The 23,629-nt window shown below is 38.8% G+C and overlaps 1 protein-coding gene across 1 annotated transcript in view; it reads right to left on the bottom strand.

The window, feature by feature from the left end:
• LOC120769357 (neural cell adhesion molecule 1) overlaps window positions 1-23,629 on the bottom strand; it is a 376,191-nt gene that overhangs the window by 165,464 nt on the left and 187,098 nt on the right. The window contains exon 2 of the mRNA XM_040096318.1: window positions 15,168-15,366. Within this exon, the coding sequence (XP_039952252.1) occupies window positions 15,168-15,366 (199 nt within the window). The remainder of the gene's footprint in view (window positions 1-15,167; window positions 15,367-23,629) is intronic.

Raw genomic sequence — 23,629 nt, 5'->3', positions numbered from 1 at the left:
GTACCTTCATGGTAGTGATAAAAGATATTATTGCAGGCAAATAAATTATAACTGTACAATTGAGTAGTTAAGGCGGATACATAGCGTAAATTAAATTTCAGTGGAAGAAGTGTTTAAAATTTGTCCGTTGCGAAAGCTTCAAGCTTAAGTTATTTAAATTAGGAGTTCTTTTCGAAACTGTCAAAACTAGGCGTTACTAATGACAGAGAGTCTGATCGAATGAAACGCTAACCATAAGAAAGCGTTACTATATGAGAGATCACAAGATGAGACCTCACAAAGATGTGAGAAGCAAACTTCTGAAATGTTCAACCAAAAATCCTGCAGTAAGAAAGCACGTGTGAAGAAACGGTTGGAATACTGATACTGGTTTATTGATAGGAACATTTTTTTCAGAAGAGCTCAGAGGCATGCCTGAGCTCAAATCCGATCGATTGCTAACCTGTAGCTGCGGTGGAGCAGATTACACTGGTAGGCATATAATTTGTGACATTTAAATTCTTAGGTGTTTCTAATGCAGTTTGATACCCTGAAGTCAAACCTAAAAACACAATTTTTCTATCATCCACAGATATTGTGTAACCTGCGGCTTTAGATTTTACAAAAATTATATAATATTTTCTATTTTGTTATGACTGTCAGTGACGTCATTAATGTTTAGTATATGCTTGTCTTTCTGAAGTACATAAATACGGCAATGAGTGAAATTATTCCACAAAGAAGTTTTGTTAATTTTTATCCGCGGAATCAAATGCCTGCTGCCGAAACGTTCAGAATGATGAGAAAGTCCTTCGGTGATAATTGTTCGTCACGTGCAGGTGTACAAGTTATTCAAAAACGCTCGAGAACGCGTTGATGATGAGCTGATGATCAACAAATCAATAAAATAAAGATTTTGGTGCTTGAGAATCGGCAATTAATAATCAGAGTTCTTATTGGCATCACTAGAATATCGGAAGAAACAGTGGAAACCATTTTGAAAGATCATTGGGGCCTTAGAAAATTGAAAGCGCGATTGGTTGCAAAACCACTAAATTTTTTCAAAAAACGGCGTCGCGTTAACGTCTGTGAAACAATGCTTTTCGACTACTTGGAAATCATGAAACGTATAATTCCTGGCGTTGAGAAAAACGAAACAGACGATTAATCGGCCGAATATCATGGCAAAGGTTAACCAAAGCCGAAAAAACCACGTCGAAGCAGGTCAAAAATCAACGTTATGTTGACAGTTTACTTCGATTATCGAAGTCTGCTGCTCTCCCAACTCCTTCCGCTCGTCCGAACTGTCAGCAAGGTTATGCGTCGTTTGCGCGAAGTTATTCGTAAAAAGTGGTCGAAATTATGGACCTTCAACTCTTGGTTTTAGCATCGCGATAATGCACCGTCGCATACTGCATTGATTCTTCGTGAGTTTTACGCCAACTTTTCAACCAATATCGCGCCTAATATAACATTTATTTTCATATTTAATAGAAGGATATGTTCTTTCTGTGTTTGCTTAGGTTTGTTCAAAAGTATATTGGAAATATACAATAAATCTACAATAAAGTTAAACTTCAATTGCACCGAAGTTAGAATACGCTTCACTAATAAAAGTATATCTCAAAAATTTAGGAACTAATCGGCGTATATACGGATAACAAGGCGTCAAGATCACTAAGCATAACGTTCAAATAATATTCCTGGTTGACTGTTTGACCGGTTGGAAGGAATTCATAATGCACAACACCACGGTAATCGAAGAAAACGGGCAACATGACCTTGATTTTTGATAGACTTTGGCGCGATTTTTTTTGGTCTCGACTCTCTTTTGGCACGATATTCGCTCGATTGATCGGTTGTTTCGGGGTCGTAGGCATAGATCCAAACCTCATCGCCAGATATAATGCATTTCATGATACCCTGGTAGTCGGAAATCATCGTCTCACACACTTCAACGCGACGCCTTTTTTCCAAAAAATTCAATGTTTCCGGTACCAGTCGAGATTTGACGCGCTTGAGGCCCAAAACATCCTTCAAAATAGTATTGGCTGAGCCTTTCGATATGCCAACTTCATCAGCAAGGTCTCTTATTGTTAATCGATAAATGTTTTTCAACACCAAATCTTTGATTTGTTGAACGTGAGCTTCGTCGGTTGAGGTTGATGGTCGCCCTGGACGCTCTTCGTCTTCGACACGTTCACGGCCGGCTTGGAACTCACTGTACCACTTGTTAACATTTTTTTTAGACATAGCCTCATCACCAAAGGCTTTTTGCACCATCCTCAACGTATCCGCAGCAGAAAATTGATTCCGTAAACAAAATTTAATGCAAATTCTTTGCTCAACAAATTTCGACATCGCAAAAAACGAAAAACTCACTTTTAGCAGCTCACAAAACGACACGTATCTCAAACACTAATGAATATTTTGACATGAAATTTGACATAAATGTGTCTGACAGTACTACCAACCTAAAAAAAATAATTTTCCAAACCCTTCGACGCGCGCAGTTTAAATTCAAATGTCACCTTATTTTTTGGGCACAGTAGTACCATGTCAATATGTTTTATAAGATCTCCAACGTTCCTTTCTGGGTTTTACTGGCGTCGGGTCAAACATAATGTACCAAGTTCAGGACATCATAAATACGCAGGACGATGCCCAATGTTCTAAGAAAAATGTTAACCATATTAGTTTAAACTCTTTGATAAAGTTGGGTGGTGTATCAGGTTACTGAATCAGCATTTTGGTATTTAAGTTATCGATGGGGGCGTAAAATCTATATTGATGTTCTTAAGTTTTCGCGAAGGAAATTATAAAACTAGTTTTGTATATTTGGGAACCAGTGTAAACACCACCAACAATTTCAGCCTGGAAATCCAACGCAGGATAACTCTGGCCAACAGGTGCTACTTCGGACTGAGTAGGCAATTGAGAAAAAAAAATCCTCTCCCGACGAACAAAAACCAAACTCTATAAGTCACTCATAATTCCCGTCTTGCTATATGGTGCAGAGGCTTGGACGATGACAGCAACCGATGAGTTGACGTTGCGAGTTTTCGAGAGAAAAGTGCTGCGAAAGATTTATGGTTCCTTGCGCGTTGGCCACGGCGAATATCGCATTCGATGGAACGATGTGCTGTATGAGATATATGACGACATGGGCATAGTTCAGCGAATTAAAAGACAAGGGCTACGCTGGCTAGGTCATGTTGTCCGGATGGACGAAAACACTCCAGCTCTGAAAGTATTCAACGCAGTACCCGCCGGGAGAAGCAGAGGAAGAGGAAGACCTCCACTCCGTTGGAAGGACCAAGTGGAGAAGGACCTGACTTCGCTTGCAATATCCAATTGGCGCCACGTAGCGAAAAGAAGAAACGACTGGCGCGCTGTTGTTAACTCGGCTATAATCGCGTAAGCGGTGTCTACGCCAATTAAGAAGAAGAAGAAGCTGTGCAACCGAATTACAAAGTTCAATAAAACCTGCGTATGCTATAATCCACTTCAGTTGTATGAACTATGTGAAACTATATTACAAAAAACTTAACCCACATAAAGTACGACAATAGCCCACTGTGCAGCGCCGTTATTACATTTTCATTGCACAAGAGGAAGCTGCGAACTCACACACACATTTTGATTGATGAGCGCAATAATTTCGCCTATTTATCCATGAAAATGGCAAAAATGGATCAAGTGATGTTTGTTGTTGTTGTACGTTTTTGGTGTTTGCTGTGCTTTGTTGGTTTTGTAACCAGAGTTGCGCATACATATGTAAATGTGGCAAGAACGAACGTGGGTTTGCAACAGTGTCATACAAACGCTTATACCATATATACACACACATACATACATGCATACGTGCGCGTGTATGCGCTTTTGTATATGTGGCACACACTTTTATTGCCGAGTGTATGACTGCGCAATTCATTGTGGCTGGCACACTTCTTTTACCCATATTTGTTTGTTGTGGTTGTTGTTGACCGCAATGGCTCAACTGATTGAGGTTCGTCGCTGTTGCTAATGTTTTTGTTGTCACGCTGTTGCTGCTGCCGCTGTTGTCGGCGGCGCAGGTTCTCTGGTGCTGCTGTGCTACATTTATTTTTTGGCCGCAATTTTATGCAATGTTCCAGTTTGCGGGAGCAGATATAGTGCGAGGCCCGGTGAGTTGTATATATATCAGTAAATGTATATATGTATATTTGTGTGTATATATATGTGCTGGCACACCTACGCGGCTCCAATTGAGTATTTGTATATAGTGTATGTGTGTGTGGGTGTAAGTATGGAATATATATAGTCGCATTTGTGCGTTCACTTGATTGCTTTGGTATGTATGTATGTGTGTGTGACAGCGTTTAACCTTCACCCCACGCATGAATACATCATGAAGTTGCATGGTGCGGGGCGTTGTGGCAGCTTTTCACATTTTGACGCGTAGGTGTTGGCTGCTGGTGGGAATATTGTGTTGTTTGTGCTACACAATTGCACTGTATAACCGTTACAGTTATATAACATATCATACATACATATATACATATATTTGCCACCAACACAGGCGTCCTATATTTTATAAGTTGCTTTATGTAAACACCTACAAACATCACTACACGCACACAATTTTTGTTGCAAATCCGTTGGCTCAACACATACACACACATCCATACATAGCCGTATGTATGTATATACCTACATACGCATACATTTGCAATTTCGTTCACTTTACCACATATAATCCATATAACGGTAACCTGTTCGCTGACTTTAGCGCGCCACTTTCAACAACTTTCCCTTATCGACGCGCGGACATCTCTATGCTGTTGCCCCCTCACCCACTTTATAACCCTATATACATATGTACATGTGTATATGGCGTCTCCTATTCATAGTCAATGCCGCTTGTCATCGCATTCTGTCATTTCAGCGCATGCAAATTGAAATGCAAATAAGTTAAAAGGGACTTTTGCGTTGAGCTGGATAAAAGCGCAAAAATTTCTACATAAATAAATATGCAGTTGTGTCGTACATATACAAATATATGTACATATGTATGTTTGTGTGTGTTTGTTTTTTGTCCCAAAGTAGTCGCGTCTACCCTTAAACTCGTGAAATTTGGTTATGAAATGCTTTAAACAGTGTCGAAACCTTTATACAGCGATCTGCCAATATAGCCAAGGGGTCTAAATATTATGATGGATTTGAGGGCAAATAGTGTTTCATATATCAAGAATCCCATATTGTGAGAGGTCTATTCAACAGTGGATCCCACTTCAACAGACGAAAATACCGATCTAATGTGATATCTAAATTCAATTAAAGATTGGTCGAAAGGATTTTTAAAAATCGATAAAGCTAGGTACTCCAAGCTTTGTTTTGTCGAGTTGTCTTCATCTCAGTGTTGCGATTGTTCGCTGGCTTCAATAACAATAATTACATGCTATTACTTCTGAGCTTGTTAAGCGAAAACCTGGAAGCTCAACCTCAAATTTCTGAAAGTTCTTTTTAAAGACATGCGTAAAATCTGAATTAAATTTTATACATTAATAAAATCAGAAGGGAGGGTCGAGCAATCTTCTATGTTGTAAACTTTTATCCAGCGATTGAATCGTAAATATATTTTCTTGATGCTCCAAAACGGAAGAGGTAACGTCTGCTAAGATCTTCGAGTACGTCCACATCGCCCTAAGTATTACTTTTTCTTCAGACTGCAGCGGTATATTGACCTAAGTAGCCAGTAAAGCTGCGCCAACTTTAGTCTTAGCTGAGCTCCTTTGTGCGTCTTCTATCAATTGTAATTTCCAAATATTTTGCGCACGTGTTTATTGGTAACAACTGACCATATAAAGCCACTTGAGGGCAGTTTTCGAGGGTATACACTACATACTTGTAGGGACTTTTCGGTATTCATGCCAATGCTACATTTGGTAAGTAACGGTTCTAGGGAACTCAATTGCATCTGCAGTTTTCTAAAAGCAGTATTAGGGCTGCCACTTGATGCTAGCAATGCAGTATCATCAGCATACTGTGCCTACGGGCACACCAGCACGAATAGGTCTCAAATCCGACTCAGCAAATAATAAAGATTAGCTGCCAGACTTTGTCAAATGATTGGCGGACAGCAAGGAACATAGCAGAGCAGTATTTATTATTTTCCATAGCATCATTTATCAGGTGTTCTACTGCATTACATTGTTTTGCCATGAAATTTTTTGAAGGCTAACTAATGGGACAAAGTAAGCTGTTCGTCTTTCATCTTCTACTAATTTTTATAGAAGTTGAAGTCGCTTGTCAGCTATAACACGCCGAATATTCTCATTTCAAGGTGTCAGTAGTATCGGATTTTTCTCAGTAGACAAGTGACTTCACATAACCCCACAAAAAATAGTTTTTGAGGCCACGCCACAAACCTCGGCACGAGTTAATGTGCCCACCAAAAGTTAAGTTCAATAAATACATTGTTTTGTTGAGCATATTACGGCATCTCAATAATGGCTAGACGATCATCATCGGTCCTAACGAAACCGTTTTGTTTATTAACGTATTCAAACGAAAGTGAGCTTTGTCGCCGTCTCGTTTCGAGTCCATTTATCGAACGGTCGCTTTATGGTCGTTCTTCTTTACATAGTTCTTGTAAGGATTTAATTTTATAAATCCGTAAACCAAGATCTTTTCGCAAAAGTTTCCATAAAATGGATAGGAATAGGTCCAATTATTGCGTGCGTTAGCGGATAGGCTCACTCTGGTCTTCTTTGATACTCTGCTACACAGCAGCCAAGGCGTATTCGATGCGAACTGCACGGCATCTCTGAGGATGCACATTATCCACCAGAGCAAACGTGATACGAAACCGATTCATAATTGTTCGAATTACTGGGTGATAATATCGACCGAATTGTGAGGGTGTGAGTTAAAGAGGGCAGGGAGTTAAAGTGTATCGATTTAGCCTTTTTTGGCTAAGCGGTCAATTCTCGAGCTCTAAGGATATTTCTGTCAAAGACGTACTTTATTTCATATTCCATCAAATACGTTAGTTATGCAGAGGTGACTTGAAATTTTTATATGTTGTACAAAATCTAGAGAAAGACCATGACTGCCTTAGCTAGCAACAGGTATAAGAAGCAGCTATACATGTAAGAATTTGTCTAGACTTTCAATTATCGTGCCAAATGCTGAAATCTTTCTTAAACCTTTGATTATGTTTGCTGAAATCCTTAGAATAATCGAATACCGATAAAAGTGCGGTATCCGCCTGACTAAATGCTTATGCGGATAACAAAAACTCATATGGAAACCAATATAATAAGGAGGAGAAATCAAAAATTTTGCAATGAGGTACAAATCGCTCTTGAAGACTTCGTAAAACACCTCGCAGTTCACAAAAAAGGGTGTAAAACAAACTGTTCACCAGAGTGAACAATTCATAAAGGCTCAGACTGGGACTGGCTCGGGTCGTAATATTTGTTCAGATGGGTTCATAGATTTGACGTTGACTTTCATTTAGCGTATCAATTGCTAAAATCTTTCGTTTTAAGAAAATATTGTCTGAGGGGAGTGTCGAAACAAACGTTATACTAATTGCATAATAAAATTGAGTTCAAAATTACCCTATTCTCATATGGGGGAAGTATCGGACAGGAAAATTTAGTCAAATTCAGATGTATCTTCATTCAAAGCGTTTCGGACAAGTGTATGAAACATAAGGTTATATAAAGTCTTTATATTGTGTACAGCACGGTAGTTAGAAATTTTAGTATTGAAAGATAAAAGTCAATCTATATTATACCAGTCTAAGCGATTTACACTATTTGTTTGTTCGAATCGCGCTGGCCGAATTTTAAAGTTCTCGGCAGATTTTTGTTTTCAATGGAGGGATTAAATTGCTGAAAAGAGATGTTTGGAAGAAAATGTCTTTTCATCTAAGCAGACAGAACGTCTTTTTTGATTATACCAGTCTAAGCGATTTATACCAGTTGTTTGTTCGTACCGCCACTGTACATATTTAAAGTTTTTGCTCTCAATGGGAAATTAAATTGCTGAAAAGAGATTTCTGGTGAAAATATCTTCTCTCACCTGAGAAGACACAACCGCCATTGCTTGGTCAATTTTACTACAATTGGGGGTGAGGTAAGGGTAGAATTTGCACCTCTCTCATTAAACGCAATTTTCGCAAATTAATATAGTGCTTTTTCATTTGCTTTCCCGACTTCCCTTCAAAAAAGATTATCAATTTGTACAAAAGCAGCACCAAAGCATAACAATTAAGTAGTTGTAAAAATTTCGCGCTGTTTAACGGCCAATTAACACTTTTAAGTTAATCTTCTTCACTTTGGTGCAACAACAAAAATATCAATGTATTTGCCATTGCGTAAGCAACAACAAACAATTCACGCGCAATTTGCTACACTATTGTGCCACAAATTGTTGCATGGAAGAATGAGGATATGAAAATGCTTGATACACACACATACCCCCATTGACGTTCATTCGGCGTAAACAACAACATAATAACTGAAGCAGACAGCGACGCTGAGTGCAACACAAAGACGTCGGCGTAAGCGTTGCTCCCAGCAGTAACAATAAACACACAGAACACAGAAGTGAAAACAAAAACAATGTTACAATAATTGCAACAATGTAGCGGCGGCAATGCCTCTGCTGTCAAAGGCCAGGTCGTGCAAATAAACAGAATGACTGATAAATTTCAATCAGCGGGGCAACAATGTGACCATCAGTGGCTTGCGGAGCGCAAGAATAAAAGCGCTGAATGACGGCCATTGTCATTGAGTGCGGTTGAAAGCGTGCACAATAAATAGTAGTGTGGCAGACGCACTTATGTATGCGTGCGCAACAACAAAAGGCGGTAATAATGGCAGTTTTTGCAACATTGTGTTGCACGAATATCAAAATATTATCAACAGAAACAACTTTGAAGACTAGACAGCAAAAATTTCCTCCAGATAAGGACCTCTTGCGTTGAACCCGTTGTGGTTGGGGAGTTATGTATGAACTGGAACAAAACTTTTGGTAAAATCTTCAACCGTCTTTCATAGACGATAGGTTTTTGGAGGCGCAGATCACGCTTTCAAAGTTCTGGGCAAGCCATTTGTTTCTACAAATGGATTCAAGCTCTAAACGATGGTTCTAAGCTCTGATCAATCGATAGAATGCCTGATAAACCTATTTGGACTCTTGCCAGCTCGTTTAATTGGTTAAAGTTATAAGATCTAAGTTGTTTCAACCTTTTTTTCGCCCAAGCAGTAAGCCAAGATGTTACATTTTCTATCACTTTGCTTCAACTCCTTCAAAACAACAGCGATAAATGGCATTGAGCAGGATTTAAGGCCCCACCGTAAAAAGTTCTGTTTTAGGAGAGTAACTATGATAAGAAGAACTCTGCTTAAGCTCTCTGAACGTTTTACAATTTAATAGGGGTCCCTGACGCACCTTGCTAAAGGTTTGGTTGATCAGCTCCCAGCGAGACATTTGTACAAAAAAAAAGAACGCAAGAACACCATGGACATCGATCAGAGTGCAGTTTCATGATAAAGAGATGAGCATGATTTACAGGAAAGCTAGCATGACCACACTAAAGATGTTTTCGCCAAGGCTTGTTTAATACTTTTTCACCATTCCAGATGTTCATAATCACTTATCTCGTAGAAAGGGTTCATTCGCGGCATAAACCACTCATTCCGTTGAGTCAAAGCTTCACACGACTTCTTGAAATGAAAATGTTGAATTTTTAGATTAACTACATCTAAATCTTGGAAAAGTTAATCTAAAAGTTTTTTTATTGAGTCTTCATTGATATCTGCATGCTTTAAGATAGATCTATTTCCAAGAAATGTTCCTCATTGATGTAAAATTAGACGTCGCCCTGGTCTAGGGTATAAACGAAATATGCGGCCGACGAATTTTTAATTGATCTTTGCGCATTGGCAACGGCGAATGCCGCAGTCGATGGATCTATGAGCTGTACGAGATAAACGACGACGAATTGACATCGTCCCAATGGATAAAAACTCTCCAGCTCTGAGATTATTACCCGCGGCAGGAAGACCGGCAGATGAAGCAAGGCCTGGTTGAATTTGGTATCTTCAATTGGAGCCAAGTAGTGAAAGGGAAGAATGACTGACGCGCTATTGTAAACTCGGCTATAACCGAGTAAGCGATGTCTTCGCCAATAAAGAAGAAATATGACTCTGCTCTGAAGTGCTCCAATAAGGAATCTTGGATGGATGCTCGCTTTTTCGAGATGAAATGTATAAGCATTACAAAAATGGTGTGTAATTTCTTTCAATGAGGGATGTGATGAATGCTTAAAACATGCCGAGTACGCACTTAACCGTAAAGCCAAGCTTTAAATGTGGTCGGTCTTAAAATTTTAAGAGTTTCCATTTATCGGAACTTTTATAGTTTAGGATAATAGGCCGATCCTAACGGGGATCTCACTTGGATAGCTTATCGCTGGTCCGTTCTGGTACCTAGAACTGCTATAAAGTTTATCAAATCGACAAAGCGCTTAGAGTCGATGATAAACTTGTTGAGACGGCTAATGTCAGTTTCGCCGAAAGTAAGACTGTCGAGCTGTTTCAAGCTCAGTCTTGCAAAGGCTGGACAAAGAAGGAAAAAGTGCCTGTTTCCAGCGCCTCTGACAACTTGCGTCTGACATAATGTCAAGCCTTGACTTGCAGGCTCATTGGTTAGTAAGCATTAAATACATCTACGATTACGGCTAGATGAACTTTGCTAAGGGAAAGTGTTCTACACTAGGGCAAAAGGATCGTACAGTCATACAGAAGCGACCCGTTGTCCAACCGCAAAGTTCAAAAAGCTGTTGGTACCAAGTATTACTCTAGGTGTAAGAATAACGGTTTTGGAAAGAACAACGAAAAATTAGATAATGGTATTTCGGAAATCTTAAGAAAGCTGAAAGCAACAAAAAATAATTCCTTCTTGTCCCTCCGAGATCATTCATATTGAGAGGTGCTATATGGAATGGAATTTAAGAACACTATTCAAGATTGGCTGCTTGAAATTCGCAAATTTCTGCCCTAAATTATGCGACCCAAGTTAACGAACCGGAAAATAAGCAACTCAAAACAGCAAGAATCTTCCTAGAAATCGCACGAAAACATTGGTAAACTGTAAACAATTAAGCAGATGAAGATAACAGCAGATATAACCCACAAAAAGCAAAAACAACAACAAGCGTTCTTGCAGCGAGTATGAAAAAGAAACCATAGATACACAATAATGTAAGTGTATTGTTGTTTTTGTTTTGTTTTGCCATTGTAATGCCGCCATTATTGACCGCATGGTGAACGTAATACCGCCGTCAGTTTTTTTTACCGTTATTCTCTCATTGTTTATACTTTATGTAATAGTTTTTGCTGTCGCTTCCGCTCGACTTTGCGCGGCCAGCGTTCGTGTGCGCGTCAAGTGGCCCATGTTAATGATATCTTTTGTTATCGGTGCTTCCTGCATTGTTGGCTTTGTTGTAGCGCAGCCGCCGTGGAACAACATGTTTTGCGTCAACAGCTGTTGCTGATGTTTTTATGTCAACGCTATAAAGCTGTTGCTGTCAATGCTCAACGGTACTTTGCTATACACTGCAAGTAGTTATTGTTTTTGTTGTGTTTTTTTTGTTGAGCTATCCTGTCTTCTGCGCTTACGTTATTGTAATAGTAATTTTTGTTTTTGTCTTTTGCGTTTTTGTTGTAATTTTTTCTTGTATTCTTATTTTTGTAGTTGTTGTTCCCGTATAGCCTCTGCGTTGCAATATTGCTGCTCATTTGCCGAAGATCGATAAAAATTGCTGAAAATGAATTACTGGCTGCTGTTGTTGCATCAATAAGTGCCACTTACACTTACAAATTTATGACATGCTCACATACACACACATTTATATACATTTTTCTGTATATATGCCCTCACACCTGCAGTCATCTTTATCGCTCGCAGCTACTCGTTTTAACTGATGAATTATTGTAATACGAATTCTGTAGCTGATTTATGGAGTGATGCCGGATCTAGCGAAATTTTTAGCGGGTAACCGTAAACAAATTTTTGAAAAATTTGGAGTTTCCACAAAATTCATATTTTCTTTTCTGGTGATTTAATAGCATTTGAGAGTGGCGAATCGAACAAACGATTGAGCAAAAAACGAGTATAGAATAGGTAGCGGTTATACCATATTAATGAGTTGCTTCTGCAGTTTGCTTGCGACCAGTAGTCTAAGTTTATCCTACGTCTTTGCGGAGTAGCTTCCTATGCTATGGGGACCCACCCCTGTAAATGGTTTAGGTCCTATTATGTTAGTGGATGCTGCGGAGCGGAAGAGCTCTTAAGCCAGCTTGCACCGGCTATACTTTTGTGGCTAGGCACTCAGATATGGTGCACTTTGTTATGTTCCGCTTGGTTATTCTACGATAACGATTTGGTCTCATAAGAGGAGATTATTTTAAATGCCCGTATTTTTATACAATCTACATTAGTATGAAGAATGTGGAACGTCCTTTGAGTAGTTAAGACCTTGTGATCGCTTTCAGAGCAAAAGTGAATCGGATGGTTGTAGCCTTCTTGGTTTCCTTAACTAACTGTATTATATTTTATAGACATATGGTTAGTCCTCGTGGTCAACTTGAAATAATACTGGTAGTTTCAAAATTGTAATGACAATTTTTATTGTGAGACAGCGCCTAATGAATATGATAAAGCCCTGGAAAATTTTGAGATGGAATCAAACACCTCATATATAGTCCTATTTGCGACAGAAGGGTCACAGCGGAGTATAGAAGTGCAAAGACATCTCGAAAGGTTAATAGGTGCACTCCACAGGACAAGATACTTCCAATCTCACTCTGCGTCTTGTTAGACAAGCGGGGCTGTCCGCTGATAGCCTACGCTGACGATGTTGTTCTAATGATTAAAGAAAAATTCCTTCATTACGTCTACGAGGTACCTGAAAGTGGTATCCAACTAGGCGGAGAGGAAAAGTGGAAGGAAATAGCTTTAGCCGCCAACCCGAGTAAAATGATTTCATTCACTAGAAGGTATAATACACCTAACATCTCCCTTTTCACTCTCGGGGGTTCTATTTTTTAACCAATAGAAGTACCTTGTACTTATCCTTAATAAGAAGCGACCAAATATTGCGGAGAAGGCATGGAAGGCATTCGTTTCTTTATATTGCTATAGATGAGCTTAAAGAGAAAGGTGGGGACTCTCACTAAATGTAATGTCTTGGCCCTAAAAAAGATATCCACCGCGGGCACCTTTGTAACGCTCACTTCGGAATGGAACCAAGTTGGATCGCATTACCATCTTGCGTTCTAGCAATGGACATGACGTGCGCTTGGCAGGTGCTGGTCGTCGACCAGTTCTTGTGCGACTTCGAGGTCCTTCTGGTCTAGAGTAGAACGTAAGAGATCTACGGAACTACCTGCCCTAAGCAAAGTTCATCTTGCTGCAGTTGTAGGTACATAATGGACACTGTACCAATAGACATTCATGCGGTAAGGCTTAAAATCTTGTCGGACGCTTGTTGCCAAAGTTGCTTCTCCAATGTTCAGCGTTTGCAAGACTGAAGCTCGGTAAGCTTACCAGATGAACCAGGCAAATCAGCAGAAACTGATATTAGCTGTTTCAACACATTTGTGACAGGCTCAGATCTGTAAGGGTCTTATAATCCAGAACTTAAGAGTCCAAATGATATCTTTCTTAGGATTGACCTTTTAATCTAACCTAGCTGTTATTAACAAACGAAATTTTTTACTGAAGGGCCCAATAAGTTTGCCACGAAGTTTGTAACACGAGGAAGGAAAAGTCGGTGTTGTCTATTTACATAAATGATAAGCGTGATGAGCTCTGTCAATCAAGCTATTTATTGTGTCTCTGACCTTTTCTTCCAAAAACCTGCTTTTTTAGTAGAACCGCGGAACTCGGCCCTTTACGGAATATAGCTGCCGTCCGAACTGATCGATCAATATCAAATTCTTATATGGGAAAACTTTTTTCTCCGCGAAATTTGCTTTGGATTATTTTCCAAGGCAGCGTTATAGTTTCCGAGTATATTGCCCAGATCTGAGCCACAAACTGTGAGGGGTATTGCAGCTTCTATTCTTGTATAATATTTAATTTTACATTAAACATAAAATTTATTGCTTTTTTGAAAGCTGAATTTTTCTCCCCTCCCACTCATGATTTATAGGAAATATTTGCAACTTTAACTTTACCATCTGGCAACTCCCGGCCAACATCATTTATCATTGGCACCTTTTGCCTTACGGTCATTCGCTGGCCTCGGCCGTTGTGTATATGCTTGCCGTTTGCCTTTTTAACAAGCAAGGCAACAACAGCACAACCATACAACAACAATGAAGCAATAAATTCAATACCACACGCGAATGCACATCAAATTGGCAATAATTCGTGCAAATTACGTCAAGTGCTGATTTTATTAACCATTCGAATGAACCGATGAAATTGCTGCGGCAACATAAATATGGCAAAAGTGAACGCACACACACTCACACGTATATAAACACATACATACAAACGCATATGCGGAACTGTATAAGAGGATGCGTACCATGCTTCTGTTGTTGTTGTTGTTGTTTGCTGCACATTTACTCGCATCAGTCCGCTTATCAAACCTGTAAAGAGCGAAAACAATACCAACAATAACAATAAGAACAACAGCAGCAGCTAAAAACTTTCAACGGCAAATGCTGTCCGTAATGCGCGTACGTTTTATGGCAGCGGTTGCGTTTTATTGGCGCACAAATGGAAAAATATTAAAATGCGGCAAACAAAGAAGGACGGAACAGGAATAGCGGTGTGTGTAGTAGTCGACACACATACATATTCATACATATAATTGAGTAAATGATTGAATATTTGGTCGGTTGAGCAAAGTACGGCGCTTACTTACATACACACATATGTAAGTATGTATGTCTATCCACCCATATACTCATATATTACATGTGCATAGGCCTCCCGGTAATGTGCTTAACTTGCCCGGATTTTCGTAGCGCGCTTACTGTTTTATTGCTCAACGCTCACCATTCACCATTCAGCACTCACCGCTTGCTGATTGTTTACTGCTTACAGTTTGCTCTTTACGGCTTATAGCTTACACACTTACTTACATACTGATATAGTTGAATACTTGCGCTTACCTGTAATTCATGTTCAGCTGCACATCGCCGATGGCCACATTCTCAAATTGCGTCGGACAGCAATTCCAGCGCGCCCAGTAAAAGCTGAAATCCTTGGCATCGTAGTGCTCGGTGAAGCGGCATTTCAACACCAAATCAACACCTTCACGTGTGTCGAGTGATTCATTCGCATCGATGGCATGTGGCAGATAGGCGAGCGCTGCGCGTTGAGAAAGAGAAGAGAAGAGTGGGAAAAAAGTAGGCATAAAAATTAATGAAGCAATGGAAATATATTTGAGTGCAACATTTATTTCAATTACATTAAGTTGCATGAGAATTTAATTTTTTTTGTTTTTCTTATGCACAATTAGTGCGCTTGAAATCCCTTAAGGTATTATATGGGCTTGCGGGTTTCAAAAAATCGAAATTTTTATTGTCTTATTAAATTCTGCAACACCTCTAGAATATTGTCTTAAATTTTCAAGTTGTTTCGAGTAATAGCTTCGGAGATACAGCCTTGAGAACTTGTACGACGCTAGCTAGGTTAAGGCTCTGTCTTTAAACGCGTTTATGTGGAAATTTTGTTTTTGGAGCCCGTTGCCAAGACTTTTCGAGAACTACTCAACCAATCTTCATGACATTTTACACAGATCCTTGACATACAATTTTTAAATACTTGGACGAATACTTTTTTTTCGATTACAACTATTTGAAAAAAATGTTGCGAGTTTAAAATATTTTTTCCAACTATTTCAGAATGTTTTTGTTAATAGTATATATTTTCAACAATAAACAAATCTTATATAATATTTAATTTTTTATATGAGAATAAAATTTCCGAAAAAAGGCTATTTTTTAACCGAGAAAACGCATGTAAACCCTTAAATTGTTTGTAATTAAAAATACACTATTTGCACCTTTTGTGGTTTCGAGGCCGATCTAAAACCTCTGCCGTGCTCTGAGTCCCGGCCGAAATGTGACTTTTCACTGAACTAAATTTTTCAATTTTATCTGCATTTAAGTTTAACCACGAATCTCCCCAAAAGATCAAACACAATGAGCAGATTGGAGCGAACTCCAAGAGCTTACTGCTCCCCATGGTACCAGTATTAAGTCTCCGGTCAGACCATGTGTAGTTGGATATTAGCTATCAGCAAATCTGGTTAGGTGCTTTATTTTAATTTCCAGTATATTCCCTGAATGTCTTAAAGTATAAGATTTGAGGTGTTTTAGCCTTGATTTGACAAAGGCGGCACATTCGAGGAGGGAGAAATTGTTGAGATGCTTCTATCTTATCTTTTTCCAAACAGCTGGTGCACTGGCAATGCATCCTAATCGGACAGTATCCAGTTAAACCCATTGAAAGGTAGACTTCACTGAGAGTGAAAAAATTGCGTTGGTCGCGCTCTCTTATAAGCTAGTGGCTATTTTGTGCTTATTCCGAGAATGGCTTCGCTCAAACGTTTTCATATGATGAAGAGCTTATTAAAATAACTTCAAAGAACTCGTTTATTAAGATCAACCTAGAACACAGGGAACCCATAATTTTTTGACTAATTTAAATCTGCTTATTTCTTCTTTAAATATATACCAAACAATTTTTCTTGTCTTACCTCTCGCGGAAAGCTTTTTTGACTGCAAGCTATAGCGGAGCAGAAGTCATCCAATCTCGATTTCAACAAAAATGATCACGTATGAGAGTTGAGAGTTAAATTCAAGTCTCTTGGTTAAGGAAGATTTAAGTTAAGTTAGATGGCTGATATAGAGAGATCGCACGTTGACTGCTATATGTAGTCCTTTCTGAAGCCATAGAAATGAAGAACTCCTGTGCTCGAACTATAAATTAGCAAAACGCTTAGTAACCAATGCAAATTTGCACAAGCATTAAATTTCCACTCCCAGTTCGGTGGGTTGACTGAAGGTATGCGTTCCCAAGTGTTTAAGTCTTAACCTCCATACGCGGCACAGTCAAGAAGGAAGTGTAGAGTTATTTTCAACTCGTCTTCTTCCATACAGTTCCTGCAGATGGCGCCTGGTAAGATTCCCAGCCCTACAGCATGAACACCAATAAGGCAATGACCTATTAAAGTACCCATAACTTGGGAGAGGCTGGCTTTACTTAGAGCAAAGAGATAAGTAGATCACTAGAACTCTTGCGATAGATTGTGGGCCAAAAATTGTCAAAAGTATGCTCAATAATGTACAAAAGGTCTGAATAAAATTACTCAATCCATATTTAAGAAATAAATTCTCAAAAAAAGTAATTGTTTTACCATGAAAACCTTAACAAACCCCTCCCCGCCCCTAAATATATGCAACCTCGACTTGGAAATCACTGCAATAGTCAGAAAGTCTGAAGCTGGAGTTATAGAGTGCTTCTGACAGTAAACACCTCCACCAACCTTCTCCTTAAGCTTTGATCAATCCCTAAGAAGCTCACTGCCTCTATCTCCCAATGACTTCTTAACTTCCCCGCCGGTATATGGGCAGAGAAGGAGCCGCCGGAGTTCGGTTTGACGACTCCATGATCCAATTGATCCGTAATGAAGTCAAAGTGTGTGAGGATTTCAGAAAATCAGATTTTAAGTAGCAATTAGTTTTTGACACATTTTTTCGGAAGGTCAGTTGGCTTCCCATATATATTGCCAACAACGCGCTGTTTATTGGTTTTCCAAGTCGCAAATTGACATTGCTACGTTTTCATAGAGCCAAAACACCACTTTTGGTGAGAGACCACACCTCTTGCTTTTCTCTTCACTAAATTAAGGCGACCAATGCCTTCGTCACTCTCACTACCATTTTTAGAGCCGCGAGTACTTCACACTGTCCTCTGGATGAACAATATAGCCCCTCAACGAGCGGAAAGTAACAACGGATTCAGTTTTATTTGGATTTATGACCAAACAGTTTTGTTTCTGCCACTTGGTTAGCACATTTGGATATCTTTGGGTGAGATCGTAAACGCTTGGGAGTTTGAGTTTGAGAGGAGAAGGCTGTTAGATATGAGAAAAATACATTTTTAGCTTAAAATTGGTGGGTAACTGTGCTAAGTTCAAGATTCTGTAGAACGATTTTACACTCTGCTAATCATTTTAGCGACGCACTCGAACTTCTAGTGACATTATACCAAAATTTACAAATGAGAGCAGCTACACGAGTCTGTACTCAACAAAGTGAAAATATAGAATTCATAAATTGTTAAAATTTCAGTTTATATGCACAATATAATTATTCAAAAAAATATTCCTCATTCTCATTCAAAAACTGCAAAACCTTCTCTCTCTCACTCCCCACCATACACAAAAATTCTAAACAATTTCAATAAACTGCACAATAAGTGCACATGTCATTTAAACACTTTGACACCGCTACTCCCATTGGGCTAATTAATAAACAATTTCCACAATTTTGTATTATTTCATTTTTGCTTTGCAACTAATCACACTGCTAATCGCACACAATGATATCTCAATAAAATTTACGCTACATTTAGCAATGTCTAAAACACAGCAAACATTAATCGGCGTACAAGCAAAGGCAATAATAAATTTATATGCAATATAAATGAATATTAAAATATGAAAATGGAGAATGCGAAATGAGTCAGCAGCCAGCAGCCGGCAGCAACAACCATGCATTATATATACTATATATTGTATGCATGCCGTAGTGTTTGACTAGGCTCAACATGACGTATGAGCAACAAATTCCCCAAATGCGCACAGAGTTCATATTTTAGGCGCTTAACTAATTGCAAACGATCAGGCATACCACACACAGTTACACCTGTATACACACACTCACAAGCTTGTGTGTGCGTGTGTGTATTGTATGTGAATCGAAAATTGGCAAAATGAAAGAAAAATATTCAAATAAAATAGAATTAAAAGGGAAAAGCTATATTGAAATTTTACAAGCCACATAACAGTAGTTAGTTTTGTGGCAGATGGAGCGTAAATGTTGCATGAATTTACATGACTATACATGTGTACATATAATAAAATGCTACATACAACTGGAGGTGTATGCAAATTTATACATATAACACCCTAATACGTGTATGTGTTCCCTCATATGGCCATATTTATATCGAAAAAATAAATTCAACAGCGCTTACTAAAACTACAATGCTTGCTTGCGTGTTTGTTGGTGCAGAAAAATACAACGAATTTCCAGCAAATAGTCGAGGTTTGCCATAACATTACTCTCCTAATGACCACAGATTTCAATGTATGAATATATACGTTATATATATATAACTATAAGTATACTTTATAGTTGTTGAAACAATTTTTTGAACTTAAATTAAAGCTGAACCCAACAATAACAAATGGAAAAAAAGCAAAACTGTAAACTTCGGCTGCACCGAAGTCTCAAAACGCTTAAAAGGAGCATTTCTTCTAACATAAAGTGGTATAAAAGACTTTTATATGGATTTCGATCAGTCAGTTTGCGTGACAGCTATATGTTATAGTTGTCCGATCCGAAAAATCTACTCAGAGATCGTAGAAATGTGTTTGACAGTAAACTGTGACAAATTTCGTGCCGATACTGTTTCAAATTAAAAAGTATTCCATGCCAGAACTTGAGTTTATTTGATTATTTTATATGGCAGCTTTGACCTATAGCGGTCCGATGTGAACGATTTCTCTGCAAACTGTACCGTTGGCTTGGGTTATAGTCCACGCAAAAATTTGTGAAGATATCTTATCAAATAAAAGGGTTTTCCTTACAATAATTTCCTTCGGATCGTTCAGTTTGTGTGCTACATTATTCCGATATCGGTGATTCCGACAAATGAACAGTTGCTTGGGAAGGTTAAAACGTGCGTATAATTTCAGATCGATATCTCAGAAACTGAGAGACTAGTTCACATTAATCCAAACAAACAGGCAAACAGACGGACTTAATTCAATCAGATAAGCTCATCATGCTGAAATTTGTACATATACTTTATAGAGTCTTCTGGGTGCTGCAACCTTTTTTGGCAACTCGTTCAGGGTATAAAAAAAAAGCCAGCGTGCGCTGTGGTTTGAATATCGAAAATTAATACTTTACTAGGGTCACCAGTAGTCGAAATTCGACCAATAGAAATTACAATCTTCCTGTTGCCACCTGCATTAAGCGGAACCGCCACCTAGGAGCTTCAAGAGGCGTTTCCTCAACTACGTTGACGACAGAAGACAATACGCATTACTCTCACCACCTCTTTGTATACCCAGCTTACTCGACACAACTGACAGCCGTCTTCTATGGTGCGAGCCCGTCGAAACAGCACGTGGATCAAAGTCAAGATAAAATATTTTTATTCCCATTTTTTTGTGGATGATGGGTGGAAAATACCTTCCGCATCATCAAAACTATCCTCAAAGCAAAGGTATGTGTCTGTTGAAGGTCACTAAAACCCCCTCTCTATCCTCTTGAAGGAACCGTCGCCCACCCTGTTACCGCGTTTGCATTACATCTGTGTGGCGTTCCATTTTTCTCATTGATAGATTTACATCTGCGCACCTGCGTCCTGCTTTTTTCGGCGTAACAAAATTGCTACGTATTTCTGATAATCCTGCCTTTTTTCCAACAATTAAATTGGCCACATTTACTGGATCAACTAGGTCTTCTAGGGCTGTGCGTTCCCTATGACATGGCACAAATTAAAATAATTTGCATTCTGCGTCGTCTCTGCTGTGTAGTTATTAGGCATGACAACTCTTCGACTTTATCCAATATCTCTTCTCCGTATAGTAAGATGGTGGTGGTTCTTGAGCTTTCACTTCTCTTGTGTGGGTCTTCCTATCTGCATGATTATTATGAACGTGCCTGTTCGTCAGCAGTAGTAGCTTTATTTTTTCTGTAGCGTCGGAATCATGACGTGATTCACCTTTCTTCGGGCTTCCTTCCTCTGTGGTTCGGTCTGTGATTCCCTCTGCTATGTCGCACGCGTAGTGGATTAAATATGATTCGTCTGTCATTTCAAGTTTAAATATGCCATCGTTACTAATGTTCCACAGATCTGGGCCTGAAATGGATCTTTATTCAGCTCCTGATGTAACTTTTATTTGTCGTGGTCCCTCTCTAGTCTGGTACAACACTTTTCTTTTACTAAGATAGCACCGCACCACAGCATTGAGAGATTCGGTGATTTTAGATTTTTTCTCAAGGCGTCGATCATGTCCGTCTATATCGCGCTATTTAAAGCGTTTCCAACGTCGAAACTCGCCGAGAGTAATATTCGCTCGTATTTGGGGCATCTTTGCTCTGCGACTTCTACACTTTCGAATATACTTCGAATGGCGGCTAGAGTTGTCATGCCTATTATGCTATAAGTTCTGCACCACCTGGGTAGGGTAATAAAGCTTCGGTGCAACCAAAGGTAATATTTTTTGTACCCTGAACAGGGTATATTAAGTTTGTCACGAAGTTTGTAACACCAAGAAGGAAGCGTCGGAGACCCTATAAAGTATATACTATATATAATTGATCAGTATGTTGAGCTGAGTCGATTTAGCTATGTCCGTCTGTCTCTCCGTCTGTCTGTCTGTATATATGTGTACGAACTAGCCCCTCAGTTCTTAAGATATTGTTTTGAAATTTTGCAAACGCCATTTTCTCTTCAAGAAGCTGCTCATTTGTCAGAACGGCCGATATCGGAATACTATAACATATAGCTGCCATACAAACTGAACTTTCGGAATCAAGTTCTTGTATGGACAACTTTCGCATTTTACAAAATATATTCACGAAATTTGGTACAGATCATTTCCGAAGGCAGCAATGTAATCTTCGAAGAAATTATTCAGATCGGTTAACTATAGCATATAGCTGCCATACAAACTGAACGATCGGAAAAAAGTTCTTGTATGGAAAACTTTTGCATTTGACAAGATATATTCACGAAATTTGGTATAGATTATTTTCTAAGGCAGCAATGTAATCTCCGAAGAAATTATTCAGATCGGTTAACTATAGCATATAGCTGCCATACAAACTGAACACATAGTTACTAAAAGAAATGCACCTGTGGAGGGTATATTAGCTTCGTTGCAACGTTTTTTCTTGTTTTATATTTATTTAAATTTTACATAATTTTCTAAAAAAATAATAAAAAACAAATTACTGCAATACAATACTATACAAGTCAATCAGAGTTCACCAACTTTTAGTAAGCCAGCTTAATCTATGACACAAATGTGACACCAATTTATTATGCAATGTATATATTATGTTGTTTTCAAATAAATTAAAAAAAAATAAAAAAAATTAGGTTGTCCTAATTTAATTACTGACGCACATAAAAACGGCAAATCAAATATATTTGTGTTGCAGCACTAACAAAAAAGAAAAAACACAAAAACTAAGAACAAACGCAATAATAATTAAATATGCGCTCCGTGTGGCAAGCGTGCGCAAGTGAATTATATAAGTTTGCGCTACGTGCAAATACACGGCAAATAAATTGGATGCGCTTCAAAACAAAAACCGAAAACCTGCCAACGGAGCAACAAACAACAAGAAATCGGCAAAATATCATAACGAAAACATTACGGTAAAAACAGCAGTGTTCAATAAATATCGAATGCATGCCACACGCCACATGACGATTTTCATTAAATCATTGTCAACACAATCACCGTTCGGCGGCGCGCAACAAAAACACAATTAAAATGACGTTTGAAGAAAAAACTCGCAACACAAAAATGGCAATCAAGCAAACGGACAGGCGGGGCAGGTCTGTTTTTCAAAGAAACAGCAAAACCACAACAACAAAAACTATGCAAATATTGTGCAGCAAAAATATTGAAGCGCCAAATTTAAATAATAAATAAATACAGTTACAAAAACACGCACATAAAATTGGGGATCAACAAAATCGCAGACAACAATTTCATGGCAATTTTTCGGGTTGATTTCTTTTGCTTCGAAGTATTTGCTTTTTCTCGTTTTTTTTCTGGAGAATTTATTTCAATTTGCGCTGCATTTGCTGCGATCTGCTTTATTTTGTTGGCTGTGTTTTTGTAGTTGTAATATTTTTATTTCGGTAAAATTTTGCCGTTGGCATGGTGCCGGCTCTTTTGCTGCACACACGCGTTGTTGCACACCGTTTCGTTTCGTTTCGTGTTATTTATATATATATATGTATGTGTGTGTGTGTTTTGCATATGAAAAATTTCCGATTCATTCGTGCAACAAAACGCCGAACAGCGTGTACAACATGAAAATTTATGCCGCAAATTCATCGATACACAAAAGCCTGCCCAAATGAATGCCTGCCGAAATCCCAGACTTGCCACGCGCACACCGACACAGTCGCCCGTTATGTGCTGTTGAGCCACTGCCGCCCAAATCAGGGCGTATTATGATGGCTACCTTGTTAGTCTGGCTGGATTTGTTGCGTTGAGTTACGCCACAGTTCTCAATGACTCAGCGCAGTGCTTAGATTTCCAAAGCCCAAGGCCCACAAGCGCTCACACGCATACATATGTATA

This window comes from Bactrocera tryoni, chromosome 2 (genome assembly GCF_016617805.1).
Source record: "Bactrocera tryoni isolate S06 chromosome 2, CSIRO_BtryS06_freeze2, whole genome shotgun sequence".
Taxonomy (NCBI): domain Eukaryota; kingdom Metazoa; phylum Arthropoda; class Insecta; order Diptera; family Tephritidae; genus Bactrocera; species Bactrocera tryoni.
This window is presented reverse-complemented; position numbering and strand designations above follow the sequence as displayed.